The following is a 21,285-nucleotide window of genomic DNA, read 5'->3' on the forward strand; positions in this document are numbered from 1 at the left end:
GCTCTTCCTGCTCTGCCAGCTAGCTTGTGAACTTCACTGTTAACATCTCTTATAACATGGGCAGTTCGAAGCTGTCTTTACTACAGGTAAGAGCCAGATAAGCCAAAATCATACTTAACATGATACTCAGTTAAGAACAGTATAAATGGAAAAAAACAAAACAAAACAAAACAAAAAACATCTTGGTGGTCAAAAAAAAAAAAGAACAGTATAAATGGTTGAAATTCCTCAAGAATAACTGAACTGGACTCAGAAAGTATGGTTAGAGTTGGGCATGGTGACACACAACTTTAATCCCAGCACTTGGGAGGCAGAAGCAGGTGGATTTCTGTGAGTTTGTAGACAGCCTGGTCTATATAGTGAGTTCCAGGTTAGCCAGGGCTATGTAGAAAGACCCTGTCTCAAACAAAACAAAACAAACAAACAAACAAAAACAAAGCAAGAAAGAAAAAAAGGAAGGAAGGAAGGTAGGGTTGGTTAGAGGAGAAAAATCTATTGACATAAAGAGTTAATCAAATGGCCACAGGTCAGGGGAAGAAATTCTTAGCTCTTTGTTTAACAATTATCCCACCCCAAGTCAAAAAGCCTCCACTTCCTAAACTGGAATATTAACTCTCCAGACACAATACAAACTAGTCAAGAATTTGTATGATATGAAAATTAGCTGAGAAGTCTCAACATTAGCTAGGATTTAATTTTAGACTTAGAAGCCTTTAAAAAAAAATCAAAAGAAGGGGTTGAATGAACAGAAAAAGAAAATATTTTCAGGCTCTTGACAAAACTCCTTAATTAAGAAAAATTTTTAAAAAAGAGCCAACTCCCCTTTGAAAGACTGTACATAGGAAGTTCTGGGGAATTCTTGTTTGTAACCGTGCCTTGGAACCAGTCCTCACCTTGGGATGCCTGGTCAGGAGCAGGGAGACTGTAGCAGTGAAATCCTGTCCTTCAGGGATGGAATAACATTTCAAATCATGAAGCTGTCAGATATATTTCCAAGAAACATCCATCTGATGACTCAGTTCAGGACTATTTTGAGATGTTCATATGTGAGTATCAAAAGTCAAGAAAATGTTCATAATCTAGCTACCTGGGACAGTCCCTTCCATGAAGGCAGGACAGCCCCGACTGAGAGTAAGAGATGAAAGCAAGTCCCATCAGTTAGATTTGATAAAGCCGAAGAGCCCAGAACACTGTCTGTGGTACCCCCTCGGGCCCACGCCAGCGATCCATTTCCATCCTCCAGCCAGCATGCTCGTGCTTGTGGCTTCTGCAGACACCCCAGAGTGTTCAGGAAGTGGGCGTGGCTGAGGTGACAAAAAGTGACAGAAGGGAGCAGGACGTCAACTGTCTAAAAAGAGGGAATTCCTGGCCTATCAGACGGGAAAGACATCAAGGTATAAATAAGGTATAAATAACTCGGCACCGAGTAAGTAAAAGAGCGAAGGAAACAGGTGATAATTGACAAGGTGGGAAGTGGCCACAGGAATTCCCTCAAGAAAAGTGCCACCAGGGACAAAACAAAAGGGGAAACACAGGTGAACCTCTTGACACAGGAGAAATGCAGCCCAACACTGAGCTCTAAACCGTTATCCCTCTAAGCAGATCTCAAAACGACATCTTTTTTGCTCACTGTTCCAAGATAGCCTCATTTTGCAGGCTTCACTTTCTGGAGCTGCTGTAAAGTTACTGTTATTACTAGGATTTAATTTTAGTCTTAGAAGCCTTTTTTAAAAAATCAAAAGAAGGGGTTGTATGAACAGGAAAAGAAAATATTTTCAGGTTCATGACCGAACTCTTTTTTTTTTTTTTTTTAAAGATTTATTTATTTATTATGTATACAATGTTCTGTTTGCATGTATCCCTGCAGGTCAGAAGAGGGAGCCAGATCTCATTACAGATGGTTGTGAGCCACCATGTGGTTGCTGGGTATTGAACTCAGGACCTCTGGAAGAGCGGTCAGTGCTCTTAACTCTGAGCCATCTCTCGAGCCCTAAGACCAAACTCTTTAATTAAGAAAAGTTAAAAAAAAAAAAAAAAAAAAAAAAAGCCAAGTCCCCTTTAAAAGACTGTACATAGGAAGCTCTAGGGAATTCTTGTTTGTAACCATGCCTCGGACCCGACTCTGTCTTCTGGCTTCTGCAAGGGCACCCACACACTGTGCATGCACATGCATACACATCTGTGTATGCTCTGGCACACCCCCCACCCCACACATGCACAAATCATTTTAAAAGAAGCTAACTTGTGAATCGTTGTTTATTATTTATTTTTAATTTTTAAGATGGGACCTTATATATCTCATGCTGGTCTTTATCAAACTCAGGGTTTCTTGAATGCTAGGCAAGCACTCTACCAACCAAGTACATCCTCAGCCCCAAATTTTTGTGTTTTCCAGCCCCAAAAGTTAGCTTCTTATTAGGATGTCTCCCCCCACCATCCTCTGCCTTGATTCTGTCCCATTCTGTTTTAATTAATGAATAAATTTATTTATTTATTTTGGAGACAGGGTTCCTCTGTGAAATAGCTCTTTGTAGCTGCCTCTGCCTCCCAAGTACTGGGATTAAATGTGTGCACCACCATCGCCCCTTCCGCTTTGGTCAATGTCAGTCAGCCCAACAGGAAAAAAAAAATACTTCTAGTGTGGAGGAAAGCAATCCATCCAGTCTCATAAGCTAACAGATCTAGGCAACCTCTTTTGTTCAAGTCCTGAGTTAGCCAAACAACCTTTGAGATTGTATTTAGGACCACTGAGTTGCTCTATTCCAGCAAGAGGAAATAAATACACACGATAAATAACCTGTTGCTATTTCTCGTGCACAGGTTGTCTTTTGTTGTGAATTAATAGATAGTTGTTTGATCTGAAAAGCAGCTGTGGCAGAGTTATTATGAGTCATTCTCTCCATACAGTGCCACCCGAAGGACTTCCCGGGACAATGCCTTGTTCGGTGTGGCCAGGAAAACTGATGATGTCCTTCCTAATGCTATTTACTTGTAATTAGTTCAGCTAGCTACATGTGCTGACTCATGGTTACCTATTTGAATGGCACACTTCTAGCCCCTTGCGACTCAACACATGGTCTGTGGCTCTGCAGCATTAATAATCACCACGTTAGAAACACAGACTACCGGGCCCCCTCTGGATTCGTGATTCAGAATCTCACGGTTGGCAAGATTCCTCAGTGGTTTGTATGCATATTTAAGAATATTAAGTGCCATCAAGATCAAAAGAGCCTGAAGACACCTATCCAGATTATAGATACCAACTCTTAAAACTGGCGCCCAGCACAAAGGGCCTTTTTTCCCCCTGCCTTTCAAACAGTAGAAAGAAGGAGAGGGGTAGGGGAAGAGAGCCTGGAAAGGTGGGGTCTAAAGGAAGAATGGGGAGGTCCAAGCAAGGCAGGAGGATGTACTTTTTCCAGGGATAGTTGCATAAAACACCATGACAATATTTCCTTGTCATTTATTGAACAAGGATAGTGGACATACAGGAGTTCATTGCATGCTTTTTGTATGTTTGAGACTTTTCAAAGTTAAAAAATCGACGTGATTTCGGAGATCACGTGGGTAAAAAGAGCTTCAGGATGGCCCCCAGCCGCCCTCTTCTGGACTTCACGCCTTCGTGTGGTCTCTTTCCGTCAGGATCTGTCTGTGTGACCAAAGTGGAGGTGACAGCAACCCTTTAAAGAGCTGGGTCATTGTGACTTCTGTCTGCCTGGTTTTGGACCTCTTGTGCTGAGGGCAGCTGTCCTGTTTGGGCACTTAAGCAGTCTTGAGACCTGACCTTCCTGGGAGTCACTGAGTTCTTGCCAACGCCAACCATCGGAGGGTCCATGGGACTTTCTGTGAAAGTTGACCCTCTGGTCCCGGTCAAGTTTTCTGATGACCAGCTTCCATGTGGCATGTACCTGCAACTGAGAAACCGCCAGGCCAGGACTGACTAGCATGCTTCTCAGAAACTCTGTTTCACAGCGATTGGTGTCATGATTTCTCCTTCCCTCTCCTCCAAAAGGGGCCCCCATCTTCCCTGACTTTTCACCCATGCCTGGATTAAATAGGGAAGGAAAAAAAAATCCTTTCAGATCGTGCGTAAGATTAACATGCTTATATCCCTTGAAGAGATAATACTGTCACTTAAATTCACGGTAAAACCTATGGGACAGATATATGTTCTTTCTTTCGAGACAGGGTTTCTCTGTGCACTTTTGGTGCCTATCCTGGATCTCACTCTGTAGACCAGGCTGGCCTCGAACTCACAGAGAGTCACCTGGCTCTGCCTCCAGAGTGCTGGGATTAAAGGCGTGCGCCACCGCCACCTGGCTACATTCTTTCTTTTTAAAACTCGTAGCAAGCTAATGTGTTGAGACATTAATTTCAGGCTTGGTCTTGCTACTGCAAGCGACTAGAAAGAAAAATTTGATAATTTCTCCCTCGGTGACCACTATCTCAGGAATGGTCTTAGTTGGTCCTACACCCCGCCCCAGTCATCAATGTCGTACACTGATTAACAGCTTGTGTTTGCGGGGGTTGGGGGGGAGAGTTACTCTACAGAAAACACCTCAAACGCCCCACCACTGGCCTTCATTTTTGAGAATTAGGTTAATGGGGAAACTACCGGACTCACCCCGCAATCAGAAAATACAGGTACTACTTTGGGAAGAAGACAAGTGAGACATGCGCTGGATGGGAAGTGGGGCGGAAGTGGGGCGAGCATGGACCATGGATTGTCCGTGGAAGGACACACCTCCCAAGCCCAGCAGGCTTGCGGGCTCTGGAGCTGTGCTCTCCAGTGGTTCTCCAAGGTGTACGGACTAGTGGCATCAAGAATTGGGGGGGCAAAGAAAAATAGAGCTCTTCCCCCAAATTTTGGGGGACTTCACAGCTCCATAGAGAAAGCAGGAGGAACATCAAACATGTGACTAATGAATTTCCCGCCAACACTGAAGAGCGGGAGTCGAGCCAGACTTCTTTAATTAGGAAAATTAAAAGACGTGTGACGCTCCTGGCCCCGGAGGCAATTCCCTGGCTCCAGCGAGCTCACTCCTGTTAGGCTTACTTCTCCTGACAGTGGGTTTGAGCAGGAAGAGAGGCACTGGGACTTGAGGATGGATGGAGAAAGGGGAGCCGGGGAGGAGAGGCGCTTAAGGAGCCCCTGTCGCTGGCTTGGGGCCCCCCTGCACAGGTTCGCCGAGGAGGTGATCGACCCCTGACTCGAGCCAGCGGCCCGCGTGTCCGCCGGGAGCCGGAGCCAAACACAGGCACGTGCGCCCCGCCCCCGCCGCGCGCACGCGCCCCGGGGCTCTGGCGGCGGCGGCGGGCGCGCGCGCGGTGCTCGCTGCCCCCACGCTGCTCCCTCGGCTGGGATCGCGGCGTCTCCCGCTCGCCGCACTGCTCCACGCCTGGCCCGTGGGTCCGGAGGCGGCAGTCGTGCGTGGGCTCGGGCGGACGGGCGCGGCGGTCGAGGCGAGGCGGCGGCGGCGGCGGCGGCGGCGCGGGTGGACAGCGCGGAACCCGGCAAGTTCCTCGCAGGCGATGTCGCCGGGCGCGGGCCCCTGCGTACGCCGGGCGCCGTGACAGGCCGGCCCGGGGAGGCGCGGACGGGGGAGGCCGCGACGGAGCTCCCGGACTGGCCATGGGCTGAGACGCATCCTCGCAGAGCAGGTGCGGTGACCGGAGGTTCTGGGGAGGGAGCCCGCGCCACAGGCCCCGGAAACCTGCGGCCCTTCCTAGCCCGGTACCCTGTTGACCTTCCCCTCGACTCCTCGGGGAAAGGCCCTGATGACCCCGCCTCCAAACCTCGAGTGTGCAATCCCCGTGACACCCCACCACTACCGCCGCAGGTGACACGCTGTGCATACCCTCACTTGATACCCGCGACCCCAACCCACGGGGGCTTTGCGCCATTGCCTCTAATGCCCTAGGTTTTTGAGCCCACAGTCTGCCTGCACTGAGCCTGGGAACTACCCGGGATCGCTTCCTCTTTCTACTCGACCAAAGGGGTGGGGGCAGGGGTGGGAGGGGAAAGTGGGAGTGGTGGTCCATCCTTCCTGAGTCCTTGGTGACTACCAACCCATGCTCTTTCTCTCAAGCCCGTAGTGAAAGTGACCCTTCCATACTCCACCAGAACATGCCGGGGTGACTCCCTCCCAGATCGTCCTGTGGCCTTCCTCGCTCTCCCCAGTGACACTATGCAACCCCAGCGTGACCTGCGAGGCCTCTGGCTCCTGCTGCTCTCCTTGTTCCTGCTCCTCTTTGAGGTAGCCAAGGCCGGCCGAGCTGTGGTTAGCTGTCCCGCCAACTGCCTGTGCGCCAGCAACATCCTCAGCTGCTCCAAGCAGCAGCTGCCCAATGTGCCCCAGTCTTTGCCCAGCTACACAGCACTTCTGGACCTCAGCCACAACAACTTGAGCCGGCTCCGGGCCGAGTGGACCCCCACCCGTCTGATTAACCTACACTCCCTGCTGCTGAGCCATAACCACCTGAACTTCATCTCCTCCGAGGCCTTTGTCCCCGTACCCAACCTGCGGTACCTGGACCTCTCCTCCAACCATCTTCACACGCTGGATGAGTTCCTGTTCAGCGATCTGCAGGCCCTGGAGGTGCTTCTGCTCTACAATAACCACATCGTGGTGGTGGACCGCTATGCCTTCGAGGACATGGCCCAGCTGCAGAAACTCTACCTGAGCCAGAATCAGATCTCTCGCTTCCCTCTGGAACTGATCAAGGATGGCCACAAATTACCCAAACTTAAGCTCTTGGATCTGTCGTCCAACAAGCTGAAGAAGTTGCCGCTGACCGACCTGCAGAAATTGCCAGCATGGGTCAAGAACGGGCTGTACCTGCACAACAACCCTCTGGAGTGTGACTGCAAGCTCTACCAGCTCTTTTCACACTGGCAGTACCGGCAGCTGAGTTCCGTGATGGACTTCCAGGAGGATCTCTACTGCATGCATTCCAAGAAGCTGCACAACGTCTTCAATCTGGATTTCTTCAATTGCAGCGAGTACAAGGAAAGTGCCTGGGAGGCTCACCTGGGAGACACCTTGACCATCACGTGTGATACCAAACAGCAGGGCATGACCAAAGTGTGGGTGACACCGAGCAATGAACAGGTGCTAAATCAGGGGGCCAATGGCACAGTGACTGTGTCCAAGGATGGCAGTCTTCATTTTAAAAAGGTGCAGGTGGAGGATGGGGGTGTGTATACCTGCTACGCCATGGGGGAGACTTTCAATGAGACCCTGTCTGTAGAGTTGAAAGTGTACAACTTCACCTTGCACGGACACCACGACACCCTGAACACAGCCTACACCACCCTGGTGGGCTGTATCCTCAGCGTGGTTCTGGTCCTCATATACTTGTACCTCACCCCTTGCCGCTGCTGGTGTCGGGGTGTGGAGAAGCCTTCCAGCCATCAAGGGGATAGCCTCAGCTCTTCCATGCTCAGTACCACACCCAACCATGATCCGATGGCTGGTGGGGACAAGGATGATGGTTTTGACCGGCGGGTGGCCTTCCTGGAACCTGCTGGACCCGGGCAGGGTCAAAATGGCAAACTCAAGCCAGGCAACACTCTGCCGGTGCCCGAGGCAACAGGCAAGGGCCAACGGAGGATGTCAGATCCTGAGTCTGTCAGCTCGGTCTTCTCTGATACACCCATTGTGGTGTGAGCAGGATCGGTTGGTGGGGAGGTTCTGCCCCGGGAGAGGTAGTGCGCCCCTGAGGGATAGGAGGGGATGGAAGAGAGGGCTGGCTGCCCAAGGGAGTGGGTTCTTCCTGACCACCAGGGAACTGGTCATGGGCACAAGAGCAGGCAAGACCCCAGTGACGGTGTGGATGCTGTGAGTTTCACATACGGATATATTAATCCTCGGGCCGACGCCACACCCCTACCCAAAGCCTTGGCTATTCTCAGTGTGGTAGAGGAGGAGGGAGGGATGCGTCTGAGTTGGATGGGAATGAGGAAAGGGGTGAGGGGAAGAGCAGATTCCCTAAACTTTTTTGAGGTCATCCCTAGCTCCTTAAGAGAAAACCATTTGAAAAACAATTTTTTTTCTGTCTCTGCCCACCCACACCTGTGAAGTTGTGTGTGTTGGGGGAGCCTCCACAGGAGCCGTGCTGGGATGCTGCAGTATCTTCGCTGGTCAGGAAGTCACATCCAGAGCTGGAGGATCGGGAACCTTTGGAAAATGAGTCAGGGAAAGATGGAGGCCTGGCTCCATAGCACTGCCTAAAGCTGCCGTGAGACTTCTCACTAAAGCTGTCTTCTTTCCCCGGGAGTCCTGAGTAGGTGGATTTTTGCAGGAGTCTGGCCTCTTGCCTGTTAGTTATGGCAGCAATATAGGAGGTGGTATCTGTGCCTTGTCCTGGGGCAAGTGGCACAGATAGATACAGAATGAATTAAAGGGTCCCTGTCATAGCCAAAAATTTGTAGATAGGACATAAATTCCGGGTAGGCTAATTTCCTGGCTGGGGGAAAGCTTTGGTTAGTATTTGACTCCCAGTGTATATCTGTTGGGACCACAGGAGGGGATGCTGAAGGCGGAGCATTATGGATACCTGCCATCAATGTGGCACAAGGGCCACCCTCCCTGAAAGGATGAGGAAAACCAGCCTGTGATGTCGCAGCCAGCCAGACCTACCTGATTGGCTGTGTGTGACCTCTCTTCAGTTAACCTTCTCATCAGCTTAGGTGGGGGTTCTGAGCCCTCCACGTTATGCTGCTCTGCAGAGGGAGGAGTCCAGTAAAGTCTGGTCTTGCTCAGCTGGACTAGGTCTGGAGATAGACAGGACCCAACATTTATCTTCTCCCTGCTGACAAGGCTGCCTCACGCCTCCTGCAAAGCCAAACTGTGGGATTTTGTTATCTGCAGGGTTGGAACCTAGCAGTCTCTGTCCCAGAACAGCGGCGCTACAGTGTGGCTTAGAGTCCTGCCCTCCCCACCAGGCTCTAAGGCTGTCTTGCAACAGAGGCGTAAGGGGCACTAAGCTTTGAGAAGGAAGTTCCACCATACCATCCCTCTCAGTCGGAGGGCAGTGCAGTTGTGGCTGTCAGAGCAGAGAGACTTCAAAAAAAAAAGAAGGAGAAGAAACCCAGCCTTAGCTTCCATCCAGGCTTGCAAAATGTTTTGGGTACAGAGATGCTCCGCCCAGCACCCTTTGACCATCCTGCAGGCCCAAGAGCTTTGGAAGGGGGGGGGGTGAGCAGGGCGGAAGTGAAAGTGTCCCCCAGCGTTGGTCTTTTTCGGTGTCTTTTCTTTCCCGTGTTTCCTGTAGTTGGAAGTTGTCCAGGTCCTCCAGTTTCCTGACCTGCTTTTTAGGTTCCAAGAGGTGTTGTTTACCTATGGTGAGGGCTGCTTAGTGCTAGGAGGGCCTGCCCGGCTGCCTCTAAGGACTGGGGAAGAGAAACTGAAGTAAACATTGTCTGCTGTCTGCCCCTGGGATCTCAAGGCTGCTGTCAATCCTTTATTAGTAACCTACTTTTGTCAAGAGAGAGGTGCAGCGATTCCCCCTAAGTAGTTGCATGCTCATTAGGTATGCATGCTCATAGGAATGCATGCACACCAGCACCTTGACCTCCACCGGGACAGTGAATCTGTGGCCCCCTCTAGAATGGCCTCCACCCACGCGCACAACTTCTCACACACCATTTTCTCGCGCTGCAGGAGAGACAGTGACCATGCCAGGCTCCTCCAGTGTACAATCTCTTGTACTTTCATTTCTGACCACCCTGAACTTGACCCACCTCTCCGTGGTTCTGAATAACTTCCCTGCAGAGGCTGGAGTCAGGGGGACCCACACGTGGAAGTCTTTGGGAGGAGGGGTGGTGAGGCACCGGCTGCTTCGTCAGACTCCACACATTTATAAGACAGAAAGCTAGAACCAGAGCAGTGAAGGACCCCAAAGGATGCTGGTCGTGGCTAAGTAGCTCTGAGTTGTTCTTCCTGTGTTACCTGTCCTGATAGATAAGGGTTGGAGAGGAACGCTGTTGGGCTGTATTCCAAAGACTAATGGGGACTTTGTCAACAGAGGTTCAAGAGCCAGAGCTCTGTCCTCAGGCTCATTAGGAAATGAGAAAATCTCTTATGTGGCAGATTCCTCTCTTGACACCATCTAGGGCTGTAAACCTCTTTAAAATGGCGGTCAAATGAAGTTTGCCTTTGGGGGCATTCTAGCTGAGCTCCTGAGGACGAGGAGGGCCATTTTCTGTGTAAGTCCTACTCCGCTGCCCCCATCTCCCCACTATATCCACTAACTTGGGCCCTAGTTTGAGACACGGGGAGGACATGTCTGGACGCCACCAGGACATTTAACTGACTGGTCTCTTGTGGTCTCAGTTCTTATAACCCAAAGGTAGCTCTCTTCTTATAGGCAGGGGGGTGTATGTGTATCTGTATCCCACATGTATAATCCCATTAGACCTTGGAAAGAAAGCTGCCGGGTGTAGCTCTAAGGAAGGTTGACTTTCACCCCACCTGCACCCATAAACTGTGTTTCCCAGGAAGGAGAAGCAGGTGTCTCTGGAGACAGGATGTGACAGGGCTCTACAGTCTGTGGAATTATCTGTGATCTTTTTCTTTGCTGTATCTATGGGCCCTCTGAAAGAGGCCAGGAAAGGGTAGACCCACCTGGGGAGAACAAAGCCAACTTCCCGGTTGTGTGTATGTTCTTGCCTCTGTAATTCCTTTATCCTGCGTCTAGGACTCTTCCTCCCACTGTGTATACCAGGCTGGCAAACCTCAGAGCCAATGGGCTCTATAACTAGACAATGACCATTAAACCTGGCTTGAGTCTCTGCTCTGGCACAGTTTGTGGATGGTTTATTTATCTTAGCCTGTGGGTGGGTTCAGCATACTTCAAAAGGGCGTGACACATCTAAAGAGAGAATCTCTTTTAAGTGTTGTTATCTTCATCGTCTAGGAATTAAGTGTAAAATATCCAGGCAATAAGATTAGACAAGAGAATGGCAAACTTTTTCTTATAAGGCAGAGAGTAAATATTTGGGGCTTTATAGGCTTCACCATTTATTAAACTTCAACTGCACTGATACAGCAGACAGATGTCCACAGACAGTATATAGATGGATGACTGTGGTTCTATCCCAGTGTGGTAACCTGCTAGAGTCAGATGCCCAAGACAGAGCGTTTTATGAGGAAAAAAGGTTGACTGAGCTTACAGATTTCAGGGTGAAAGTCCAAGATCTGGTGGTCGTATTTGTTGTGCATGTCGTGAGAGCCTCATGGAGTATGTCACAATAATGGAAGGACATGCAGAAGAGATCACGTGGTGAGACAGGAAGCGAGAGAGACTCGGGGGTCTGTTTTGCTCGTTGTATAACAGCTTGCTCGTATAAGAACTAACCAGGGTCCTATGAGAACTACATTAATGTCTTCTAAGGATGATGCCCCCAATGACCTAATTAGCTCTCACTAGACCCTATGTCGTAAGGGTTTCACCTTTCAGCTATACCACACTGGGGTCCAAGCTTCTAGGACACGAATCTTTTAGGTACTTATTCAAATCACTGCTGAAACATAGCAAACAATGAAGTTTTACTTATGGGCATTAAAATGCTAATGTCTTTTGAATTTGTTTTAACCAGTTAAAAATGTAGAAGCCACCCATCTTATAGACCACACACAATCAGGCAGGGGTTGGCCTGCCCAAAGGCCGTCGTTTCCCAGCCTCCGAAACAGTCTCAAAAGCAGCATCACAGTGCCCGAGCATGCGCTTGATATCCTGGGCTAGGGCTTGTGATGATTTCCTGGATCCCTAAGGAGGAGGGTTGCCTCCCTACGGGCTTCTCTTAAAAGGCTAGATCAAGCTTTCTAATTGGTACAATGGGAAAATGCTTAGGTTGGGAGGTTGCTTTTTTTTTTTTTTATGGTGGGAAACAGCTCACTTTCATAAAATTTTGATTATTACCAGGATATTTTCATCTTGGGCTAAAAGCATATTCATCTAATGGGTATGTTAATACTCAATGACTGTTTCATGTGCAGTAAGTATTCTGCAGAATAGAAAAAAAAGGGGGAATTTTTACTTTTTTTCTCATAGACATACCCTACCAGAAAGTGGACTAGACTGTACTCTGACTATGCTCTTGGGGCTTCTGGAAGGGACTGTCCTGGTAGATCCAAAGAGGGTGAGGTCTAGGCCCATACCACCCTACATATGCCAGATCTCGGCTGATCTGAGAAGCTAAGTAGGGTCAGTCCAGGTTTGTACTTGGCTGGGAGACCAAAGAGGGAGACATTATATTAACATTTATAATTACCCTAACCTCTTATGTGTATAAAACCGAGCCCCTGCAGCCCTCTCCTGTCTGTGAAGTCATCTTTCTCATCTTGGGAGGAACACCAGCCACTCCACCTCCAGTCACATCAAGTCAGTAAGGGACACACAGATGTTGAGGTCAGAGCTCTCCCACAGTCCACATCTGTGTATTTTCTCATCTTTACAAAGTTGCTTTTGCCGTGGCTGTCTCCTGGTCCAGAGGGCGGTGCTGGTAGAGAGCAGGCTGGGCAGGCCTCTTGGAGGTCCCCCCCTTTGTTTTCTGAGCTCTCTCACCTTCCAGACCAGACCTGTACCTCCTCTGCTTTTCTGCTCATCCCACTCCGGAGCCACAAGCTCCCTGGACCGTGGTCAGGATATGCAGTTTGTCTGTCAGGTCTCGCAAGACTTTCCCCCATCCCCCTCCGGCAGCACTTCAGGGGGAACAGAGAAGGCTGATGTGACAGATTGCGAGTCCAGTGCATGGGCTAGCCTAGTCTTTCTTCACCTGGTCTCCCAACTCCTCCCCTTTCTGTATTTGTACCACTTATCTTGTCTCCTAGGCAACCAATGGTGATGCTGTACTTTCCCCACCCACATGGCGAAAAAAGCTCAGGCCCTGCAGTAAGGACAGTTGGCTTTTTTGGTCAGGCCACGGGGAGTCTATGCTGGCTGCTTCCTCTCTCCCGGGGCTTTGAAAGGGGAGGCTAAAGCTGCCCGTCAGGCACTTTCATCAGGCTCAGACGCTGACCAGGAGAAGGTATCAAATGGCCAGGATCCTTAGAACTGCCCCGAGGCCTTCCCTTCCGGTGTGTGCCAGCCTGATGACTGTCCCTGGGGCACAGAGGACATAGAACTATGGCCTGAGAGCCATCCTTCAGCGAACCAGGAGATGCAGCCCGACTAGGCAGCTTCTGCCCTGGCACAGATGAGGTGCGGTGCACACAGGTTAGGAGGACTGGAGCCAGGCAGTGCTTTGCACTTCTTTCCTCTGACCTCCCACTGCTCCCTCGGTTTGGTCTAAGTGTCACTGCTAGGACACACGGGGAGATACCCGAGAGCCCACCTCAAAGATGGGGTTCTGGGAGCCGCTCAGGTCACTACTGACCCAAAACCAACCCCTCAGATTCCACAGACTAGCCTGACATGGTTCCTTCACCAGCTTCAAAGGCAGGCTAAAAACCTCTTTGGGCACTTCTGACAATAGCTGGCTGTTCTCTGACCACATCTGTGACTAGTCAAGCTTTCTGGGATAAGGTAGCCCCAGCAGAGGTAATCTGTTTGGGTTAAGCCCTGCCCAGTGCTGACCACCTCCTTCCAACCCCTGTCCAAGGCGGTTCTGGGGCAATGCTCTCCCACCCTCAGCTTCTGGCAAGAGAGGCTGAGGCTAAACTAGTGTTTAATTCCTGGATCCAGGACAGAGACAACAATTAAGATAAAAAAAAAAAAAAAAGACAAATGTTCAAGTCTGAGTGCCGCTATTGGTTCTGCTTGCCTTCTACTCTGGGCTAAATGCTGCTTGCCCTCAGACAAATGGAATGGAAAGTATCCTCCCTCTTAACTGAAAGTTTACATAGACCTGCTTTCGTGTGAGTGAGTGTGTGTGTGTGTGTACATGAGTGCTTGTGTGGTAATTCCAGCAAAGCATTTTCAGGAGGAGAGGAGACTATGGTCTTAACTCCAAGAGCCCAAAACAGGAAAACTGTGGACCCCTGGAAGTCGGAAGACATGTACCTCACAGAGTCAGGGTGGTGCTGCAGTGATCACTCCCCCCCCTCCCCCAGACAAGATTTCTCTGTATAGCCTTGGCTGTCCTGGATCTCGCTCTTTAGACCAGGCTGGCCTCGAACTCACAGAGATCCGCCTGCCTCTGCCTCCCGAGTGCTGGGATCAAAGGCGTGCGCCACCACGTCCAGCTGCAGTGATCACTATTATTGATCCTCCCTTTCTCTGTGTTGCACTCTTCTTTTAGAAGGGCAGAGTTAGGGAGGAGAGATTTAGATAAATTATGACCAAAGCTCCCGGCTGAGACCTTACCCTTCCAATTAGACCCGGAGGAAGCTGCATTGACGCAGATCTGTGATCAGCCCTGTGGCTTGACCACACTGGGTAAGCAGTATGTAAGACAAACCTCAGTAACCATGATCTTGGTGGCCTCTCTTGCAGGAAGAGATAGGAGATGACCTTGCATCCAAAAGTAAGCAATGTGACTGTTATATGGCCCCCAAAGACCCTCTGAGACTTGGGTCCCCCTGAACATCATCTCCTATAGTTTAATGCCTCCTTAAGTATAAAGCCCAGAGCCAGGCTGAGGGAGAGGGAAGGACAGAAACATCCCATCCGCTTTCCATTTGTTTAATGCTTTGAACCTTGTTCTCTTGTCTAGCCCTCACAACATCCCTGTGAGGTAGGATGAGAAGCAAATGGTTTGCCTATGCCACCCAGTGTTAGGAGCTGAGACACTCCTACATCAGATTTCCCGGTGTCCAGGCTGACACACCTTTCAGTTCATGACATACAGGTTCTTTGTGCCAGTCACAGACAAGGGTATTGGGGTGGGGGGAGTACTAACCCGGAAACTTTCTCGCTCTCTAAGCTTGCTTAAGGGCATGCAGGTAGAACGCCCCACAGAGGCCAAGGCAAGCACACAGGAGTACTAGAGGTTTGGGGTTATCAGCTACCACAGCCATGGTGGTCTCAGTTGAGTATACTGTATTCTCTGTGTACCTTGGCCTTACTGCTTCCTCTCAGAGACAATCCTCAGGCATGGCCAGGCAGCAAGAACCCTGACTCCCTCTCTCACAGCGTCTTCCCGTGCTGTTACATGCCAAAGCCCAGAAAGAGGGGGAAGGTGAAGGCTGGCTGACTCAGCCTGCAAGTGCTTAGAGACTGGAGTGAAAGGCCCAGCACCATTCAGCTAATGATTATTATTAACTCTGAACAGGCCTTGGCACAGCAGCCAGCTGGCTCAGGGGGGATGCCTGGATCTCCCACAGTGAGGTTTGAAAAACAAGACCCACGGCAGCCATGCATGGGGGTGTAAAGGTGGGGACAATGAGAGACAGGGCAGGCCAGTGTCATGGAGGAAGGGTGGCCTGCCTTGGGAGGGGGAGAGCATGCACAGGCTGGCAAGTGATAGCAGCCTCTCTTGGATGGGGATGACAGCCAGAGAAGGAAGCAAGAGTTCTCAGTGCCGAGCTCCTGTCATTCACTCGCTGCCACCCCCAGCCCCAATGGGACTCCAAGAGAAGGGAGGGTACGGGAACAAAGGGGCCCCTGAGAGGACTCCAAACCTGAGCAGTACGCCCATTACCATTTGGATCTGATACAAAACTATCTTTCTAATGCCCTCAAGGTTGAGTCTGAGTATACTCAAGCTTGGAACACAATCAAATATGGAATCAGGACTTAGCACGATATGGAAATTTGTGCAAATGATGGGCGACTTTTAAATCTTGAGCATCCTGGGTGTCATCCCCCGCCCCACTTTAAAAAGCAAAACAGGCTGACTCCTAGCAGCTTCCCCTAGTCAGGGAACCCTGGCAAAGGACAGCCATGTGTGTCCCCCCTCCGGTCCCTGCCTCGCTGCTGAGAAGCCCAGGTCGTATCCAGACACTGGAAGATACAAAGAGGAAGGGGCAGCCGGGGTGGGGAAGAGAGAGCACACAGCCAGGAGACATATGCAGCCGGCAGCCACAGATCCCAGCTGGAGGAAGAGCACCCTGGCACCGAGGTCTAATGGTTGTCCAGCTGCTGCCCCAGGATGTGAGGGCAGGTGGTGATGGAGAAATGGAAAGACAGGAGGGGAGGGAATTCCCCCCTCCCCGCCCCAAATCTGGCCTACCAGCCATCCTGGTGACCTACTCCTTATACTGTGGTCAGATCCCTAAGCAGGAGACCACTGCTACCTATGTCCTCTCTGCTCTGCACCGATGCCCTCCGGGCCCACTGGTCAGAGGAAGCGACAGCTGGGTCCCTTCTTCCTGCAGAATATAAATGACTCCCCTTCCTCCCAGGGCTGGGAATAGACATCAGATGGCACAGCCCACGCAAACTGCCGGCTGTCAGCACGCCTGCCCGCCCGCCCACCAGCCCCCGCACCACCTGGGAGGAGGCGACACCTCAGGCAGGCTCAGGCTTTCGGGCATTGCCTCTGCGCTCTGAGAACAAGCTGCTGAACCTTACCTGGCCCACCCTAGGGAGGCCCCAGCACTGGCCTCCATGAGGGGAGGAGATGGAGCCGTACATCAAAGTGACCCTAGTGAGAATCTCTTTCATGTGGCCCAGTAACCATTCCTTCCAAGCTCACAGCACATTGGATAGCTTGAGAGGGAGACAGGGCATTGAAAAAGACAAGAATGGTTCCCCTCGGCACTGCAGGAGCCTCTGTTCAGTAAGCTGTATTTAGAGGAGCTTATGAGAGATGCTATCTCCCTGAGGAAAAGCATCGTGAGGTCCACTGAGAGGACACTTCTGCCTTACAGTCCCCATTCTTGAACTATTGAATCCCACCCACCTTGTTTCTGAGCCACTTGGAGAAGAGGCCTTAAATCTTCAGAGGACCGGAGACATGCGACAGACACTTTTCCTTTGTCTCTGGACCTGGAGCTCCAGGTCCTATACTGCAGGCCTCCCAGAGTCTCTGCTGGGCTCTGTCTCCCAGGTGGGAAGCTGCACGATACCTTTCCTGGGTCAGCAGTATCCAGTCCTTATTAGGCTCTGCAGAGGGCCCGTCTCCTGGACAGACCCTCACCACAGCTAACTAGTTTGACATCCAGCCCTCACCAACAAGGATGCTCGGGGGAACTCAGCTGGACCAAGGAGGTATCTTGGCAGGGAAGAGAGCCCAGTCGGTACTGAAATCATCCCATTCTCAAGCCAAGGGGCTGGCAGGAGACAACTAAGGAGAATTTAAATGACAAGGAGAGACGGGCAACCAGGGAGACACGATGTTCCTTGGATCAAGAGGGCCCCGCTCCCTGGTTTTTCTTTTGTTCTAAAAGCTTCAGAATAGTTCCCTGGAGCAATGTGCTAAGTAAATACTCTAAGCCCTAAGAGCAAAGTGTAAGAGGCCCAGAACTACTCTGCCCTGAGAATGAAGTCAAGAGCACACCCAGATTCTACAATCTAGACCCAGAGGTAGCCTGAAGGAAGTCCTTAGCTGAGCTAAGGAATCCAAGAGTCCAGGGCTTGGCTAAGGCCAATGCCCTCCTGTTCCTCCAAAGAACTTCAAAGTGACTTTAGTGCCTTCACTATCTTATTGTCCAGGTGACCCTCACCTTGGCCCCTTCTTTCCACAGTTCATGGCCCTTGTTCCTTGGCTCAGGAGTCAGGTCAGCCCAGATTTCTGAAGGGTACAAGGAAGAATGGATGAGAGAATTACATCCTGAGCTGTCCGCATGGTCCAGAGCTAAAAGGGTATTCAGTGACAACCATCTGCCAGACACTGAATGTTAAAGGTAAGGGACTTTCAGATGGGGAAACTGAGGTCCTGAGATACGGAACGTCTAAGGTTCATTGTACAACACAGCCTAAGAGACCACAGGCTCTCCACAGTACTGCTTTTCCAAAAGGGACCCCAATATCTGTGACTGTCATTCATAACCAACAGGAATTCAACTCTTCATCAGGCACATAAGTAATCACCACCATCACCATCACCACCACCACCACCACCTAATGCTTCTGTATCCCATCAAAAGTGAGACTTCAGGTTCTCCAGAACCTTCTGCTTGCACCCAGTAGTACACTTCCCCTTGGGGCCCACCAGATCATCCCTCAGCAGTAGCAGCTAGGGTTTCTGCACCCTGTGGCTCAGCCATGAAGTGCAAAACTTCGTCTGCTTCTGAAGTGGGTCCCGTGAAGATCAAGGAACTGCTGAAGTCCAAGGAGAGAATCTCACCTAGGTTCAGAGTTCTGAGGCATTCACATTTCCACTTTCTTCCTTGGCAAGTAGGCACTGGAGATCTGGTGCATGATCACCAGGGCCGGGTACACCGGTAGTGCCAGGCACAGGTACCAGGCTGCACCTTTAATCTGGGCCTGGAACCACACTGAGTACATGCCCAAGAGCACGGTGACTGTAGCCATCAAGTAGACAACCAGGCCACATGTCAGATGGTAGAGCTTGAGGCGAGCCACCCTTGAGACCCGGGCTGCCCGTGGACAGAGGAGGCCAAGCCCACACAGTGCTTGTCCCCCGGTGGCCAGCAGTGTCAGAGCTCCTGCCCAGCTATGCCAGGACGCCAGATGGGACAGCTCACTGCGGATCTTGCTGGAGATAATGAAGCCCAAGCCCAGGAGAGCACAGAGGATGGCCATGGTCTGCCCTGCCCAGTGGAGTCGGGTCCGGGTCTTCCGGGAGCAGAAGAAGAACAGGGAGTGCTCAGGCGAGAAGAGCAGGATGGCTTCAGCCATGCAGAGACAGAACTGTAAACACACGAGAAGGCCAGTGAGCCCCTAGCCTGCATGGAGCCTGGGGGAAAGGAGGTGTTAGCAGACATCCAGAAAACGTGGGGAAGCTTAACGGACGTCCAGCCTCCCATACGCCCTTTCTGGACCACAGAACAGCAAACACTGAACTTTCGCCTCAATTCGGAGGACAAGGCCTTGAAAACATCCCTCTCACTTCTTCCTTTCTGCCCCTGGAGGAGAAATATCCCCTCCCCAACCTCAACCCCCCTGACAGTTTACCCCATTTCCCCCACTCATATAGGTTTCAGGAAAAGATGAAGCTCTCTTTCCCCCATCTTTCTGATCCTTAGAAAGGCCGGGAAAATGCTGGGCGGGGGTGGCGCACGCCTTTAATCCCAGCACTGGGGAGGCAGAGCCAGGGGATCTCTCTGAGTTCGAGGCCAGCCTGTTCTACAGAGTGAGAGCCGGGAAAGGCACCAAAACTACACAGAGAAACCCTGTCTCGAAAAACCCGGGAGAAAAAAAAAAAAAAAGCCGAAAAACTGAATGCTTCCCCAAGGGTTAAGCTAAGTATATCCAAACTCACCGCCAAGGCCATGAACACAGGGTGCCAGGAGAAAAGACCTAAGTAAGAATCAAAGAGAACAGGCTGACGGCTAGGCATCACTGACAATTGCAAAGACCCGGCCATAAGGGAAAAGTCAGCATACCGTCTCAAGCCTAAGCAAGAATCGGGGACTCATCACAAAGGGGTAGCGGCTAAGGGGCCCTTACACCACCTTGGCCTGGGTTCTGCATATGCTGCCAGCCCAGTCCGAGAGTAGACCAGACCTTAGTCTGCCCGGGACCCTCCTCACGCTTTTCCATAAGGGGCCTCATTCTAAGGAAGTGTCAGTTCTGTCTTTGGAAGTCCCACCCTCCCAGGACTTCCGGGGCCCCGCCCACTAGGCCTTTACAACCACTCTACGACCCGCCCCTCCTCCGCCGAGGGTCTAGGTTTCGCGTTTCCCAGCGCGCCCAAAGCGGCCCCCCCCCCCAGCGCCTAGGCTCCGCCCCTTCCACGGCCCCACCCCTCCTCGCACACTCACTGGTTCCTGGCCGGGACAGCACAATCAGAAAGATGGTGAAGCCCAAAGCTATCAGGTGCGCCAAGATCCCACTGCCTCTCCGCAGCCAGCGGGTCAGTCTCGGCTCCCTCGCTGGAGCCGGAACCAGACCTACCTCCTCGAGCTGCATGGCAATGCCAAGCCGGCCGGTACAGTCCAGCAACCAGAGGCTTCTTCCGGGTTTGCGACCGCGGAGGCGGTGGCGGCGGCGGCGGCGGCGGCTACAGGAGAGGCTCCTCCCCGGGGAGGCTGCGGGGCCGTGTGGCGGAGGCGCCCACAGCGCCCTCTGCAGGCTGGGGGGGAAGCTCCTCGGCCCCGAAGGGCGGCTCCCGGAAACCTCCATTGACCTAACCGGGCTCCCAACCCACCTTCATTTTCTACCTTTGTATCCACAAGGATATATAGCTCATGCAGCCTGTGAAAATTACATCCGTAGCAACTGGTATCAGCGAAACCCCAAATCACACACTTGGTTCGCTGACCCAAGAGCGTGACCCAGTGTTTTGAGCAGTTTTCCAGAAGTGCTGGATTCCCCTGGCTGCTCACTCTCCAGACATTTCTGGCTTGTTCGAGAGACAAGATTCCTCCCTGCCTACGTATAAACGAAAAGACAAAGCCAAAACATAGTGACCCAAACCTGGTGAATTCAAGTATGAGAACCAAAAAGATGTAATCTCATCCCTATTTACAGGTGTAGTTGTCTCCCATAAGATACTCCAAAGATTTAGGGCACTTCCAGTCCGCCGCCTCCACAACAGCTGCACAGCCTCGAAAAGCAAGGTGATCCAGAGGAACCAGGGCCTCCCACAACCCCAAGTTCTGCAACATTATTACCTCCCAACAAGATGGTCCAGCCTAGCTGAGAGAAGCTTTAACCCATCCTTCAGGGAAACTCACAGAAGAGGCCAAAACAGGCTGTCCAGGGGCTGGGGAGACGGCTCAGCAGTTAAGAACGCGTACTCCCTCTTGCTCAGGACCTGAACACCCACATCAGGGGGCTCACAGCTTACTGTAACTAGCTCCAGGGGGATCCCACACTTCTGGCCTCTGCAGGCATCCCATGCACAGACCCACACACAGACCCACACATATGGGGGTGGGGGGGAAGCTGGCCAGGATCCCTAGATCAGTGATCACCAAGCTCAACCTCTATATGGTTGAGAAACTAAGGCTGCTTTTAGAAGCGGGAAGGGCAAGAACAGCCAGAGAGACTGTTTGAGAGAAATAATTTGTAGAGGGATGGAAGCCCAGAGTTGCTAGAAAACCAGAAAAGGGCCAGAAGCTAACTCCCACAAACCCTCAGGACAAAAACCCCAGGGTCGAGTCAAAGTGTGACCCCCCCCCCCCATTTCCTGTCCCAGTGGAACTGGAGTTGTCTCTCTTAAGACTCTGGGGTGCCTTGCTCATTCAGAGAGGCCTTATCCCCCTCTCTGGAAGAGGGTTCCGTGACACCGGCTCTAGGTCTTGTACACTGTGTGCGTGTGCTCGCGTGTGT

General features: G+C 51.4%; 2 protein-coding genes across 6 annotated transcripts; one reads left to right on the forward strand and one right to left on the reverse strand.

Moving 5' to 3' along the window:
• Positions 1 to 5,515: 5,515 nt before the first annotated feature.
• On the forward strand, positions 5,516 to 10,802 carry Amigo1 (adhesion molecule with Ig like domain 1). 2 transcript variants are annotated; one of them, XM_006979480.3, is made up of 2 exons: positions 5,516 to 5,658; positions 6,087 to 10,802. In XM_006979480.3, exon 2 carries the CDS (start codon positions 6,186 to 6,188, stop codon positions 7,665 to 7,667), a length of 1,482 nt encoding a protein of 493 aa, XP_006979542.2. In that variant the 5' UTR covers positions 5,516 to 5,658; positions 6,087 to 6,185; the 3' UTR covers positions 7,668 to 10,802. The 2 variants fall into 2 exon arrangements, with proteins under 2 accessions (XP_006979542.2, XP_015853630.2); XM_015998144.2 differs by having other exon boundaries at positions 5,542 to 5,658; positions 6,122 to 10,802.
• A 3,807-nt stretch (positions 10,803 to 14,609) lies between these two features.
• Cyb561d1 (cytochrome b561 family member D1) lies at positions 14,610 to 20,042 on the reverse strand. 4 transcript variants are annotated; one of them, XM_006979479.4, is made up of 3 exons: positions 19,906 to 20,042; positions 19,271 to 19,308; positions 14,610 to 18,699 (listed from the first exon to the last, which is right to left on the reverse strand). In XM_006979479.4, the coding sequence occupies exons 2-3, from the start codon at positions 19,280 to 19,282 to the stop codon at positions 18,196 to 18,198; spliced, it is 516 nt and encodes a 171-aa protein (XP_006979541.1). In that variant the 5' UTR covers positions 19,283 to 19,308; positions 19,906 to 20,042; the 3' UTR covers positions 14,610 to 18,195. The 4 variants fall into 4 exon arrangements, with proteins under 4 accessions (XP_006979541.1, XP_006979540.1, XP_015853629.1 ...); XM_006979478.4 differs by having other exon boundaries at positions 19,773 to 20,006; XM_015998143.3 differs by lacking the exon at positions 19,906 to 20,042 and adding an exon at positions 19,395 to 19,566.
• Positions 20,043 to 21,285: the final 1,243 nt, after the last annotated feature.

Source organism: Peromyscus maniculatus, chromosome 6 (assembly GCF_049852395.1).
Source record: "Peromyscus maniculatus bairdii isolate BWxNUB_F1_BW_parent chromosome 6, HU_Pman_BW_mat_3.1, whole genome shotgun sequence".
Classification (NCBI taxonomy): Eukaryota; Metazoa; Chordata; class Mammalia; order Rodentia; family Cricetidae; genus Peromyscus; species Peromyscus maniculatus.

Excerpts from the sequence above, each read along its gene's own strand:
- Cyb561d1 (XM_006979478.4), bottom strand. The coding sequence starts at position 19,920 with ATGCAGCTCGAGGAGGTAGGTCTGGTTCCGGCTCCAGCGAGGGAGCCG. Across the intron at positions 19,309-19,772 it reads GCTGTCCCGGCCAGGAACCA|GTCTTTTCTCCTGGCACCCT; the intron begins GTGAGTGTGCGA and ends ATTCTTACTTAG. Across the intron at positions 18,700-19,270 it reads CTGTGTTCATGGCCTTGGCG|TTCTGTCTCTGCATGGCTGA; the intron begins GTGAGTTTGGAT and ends GTGTGTTTACAG.
- Amigo1 (XM_006979480.3), top strand. The coding sequence starts at position 6,186 with ATGCAACCCCAGCGTGACCTGCGAGGCCTCTGGCTCCTGCTGCTCTCC.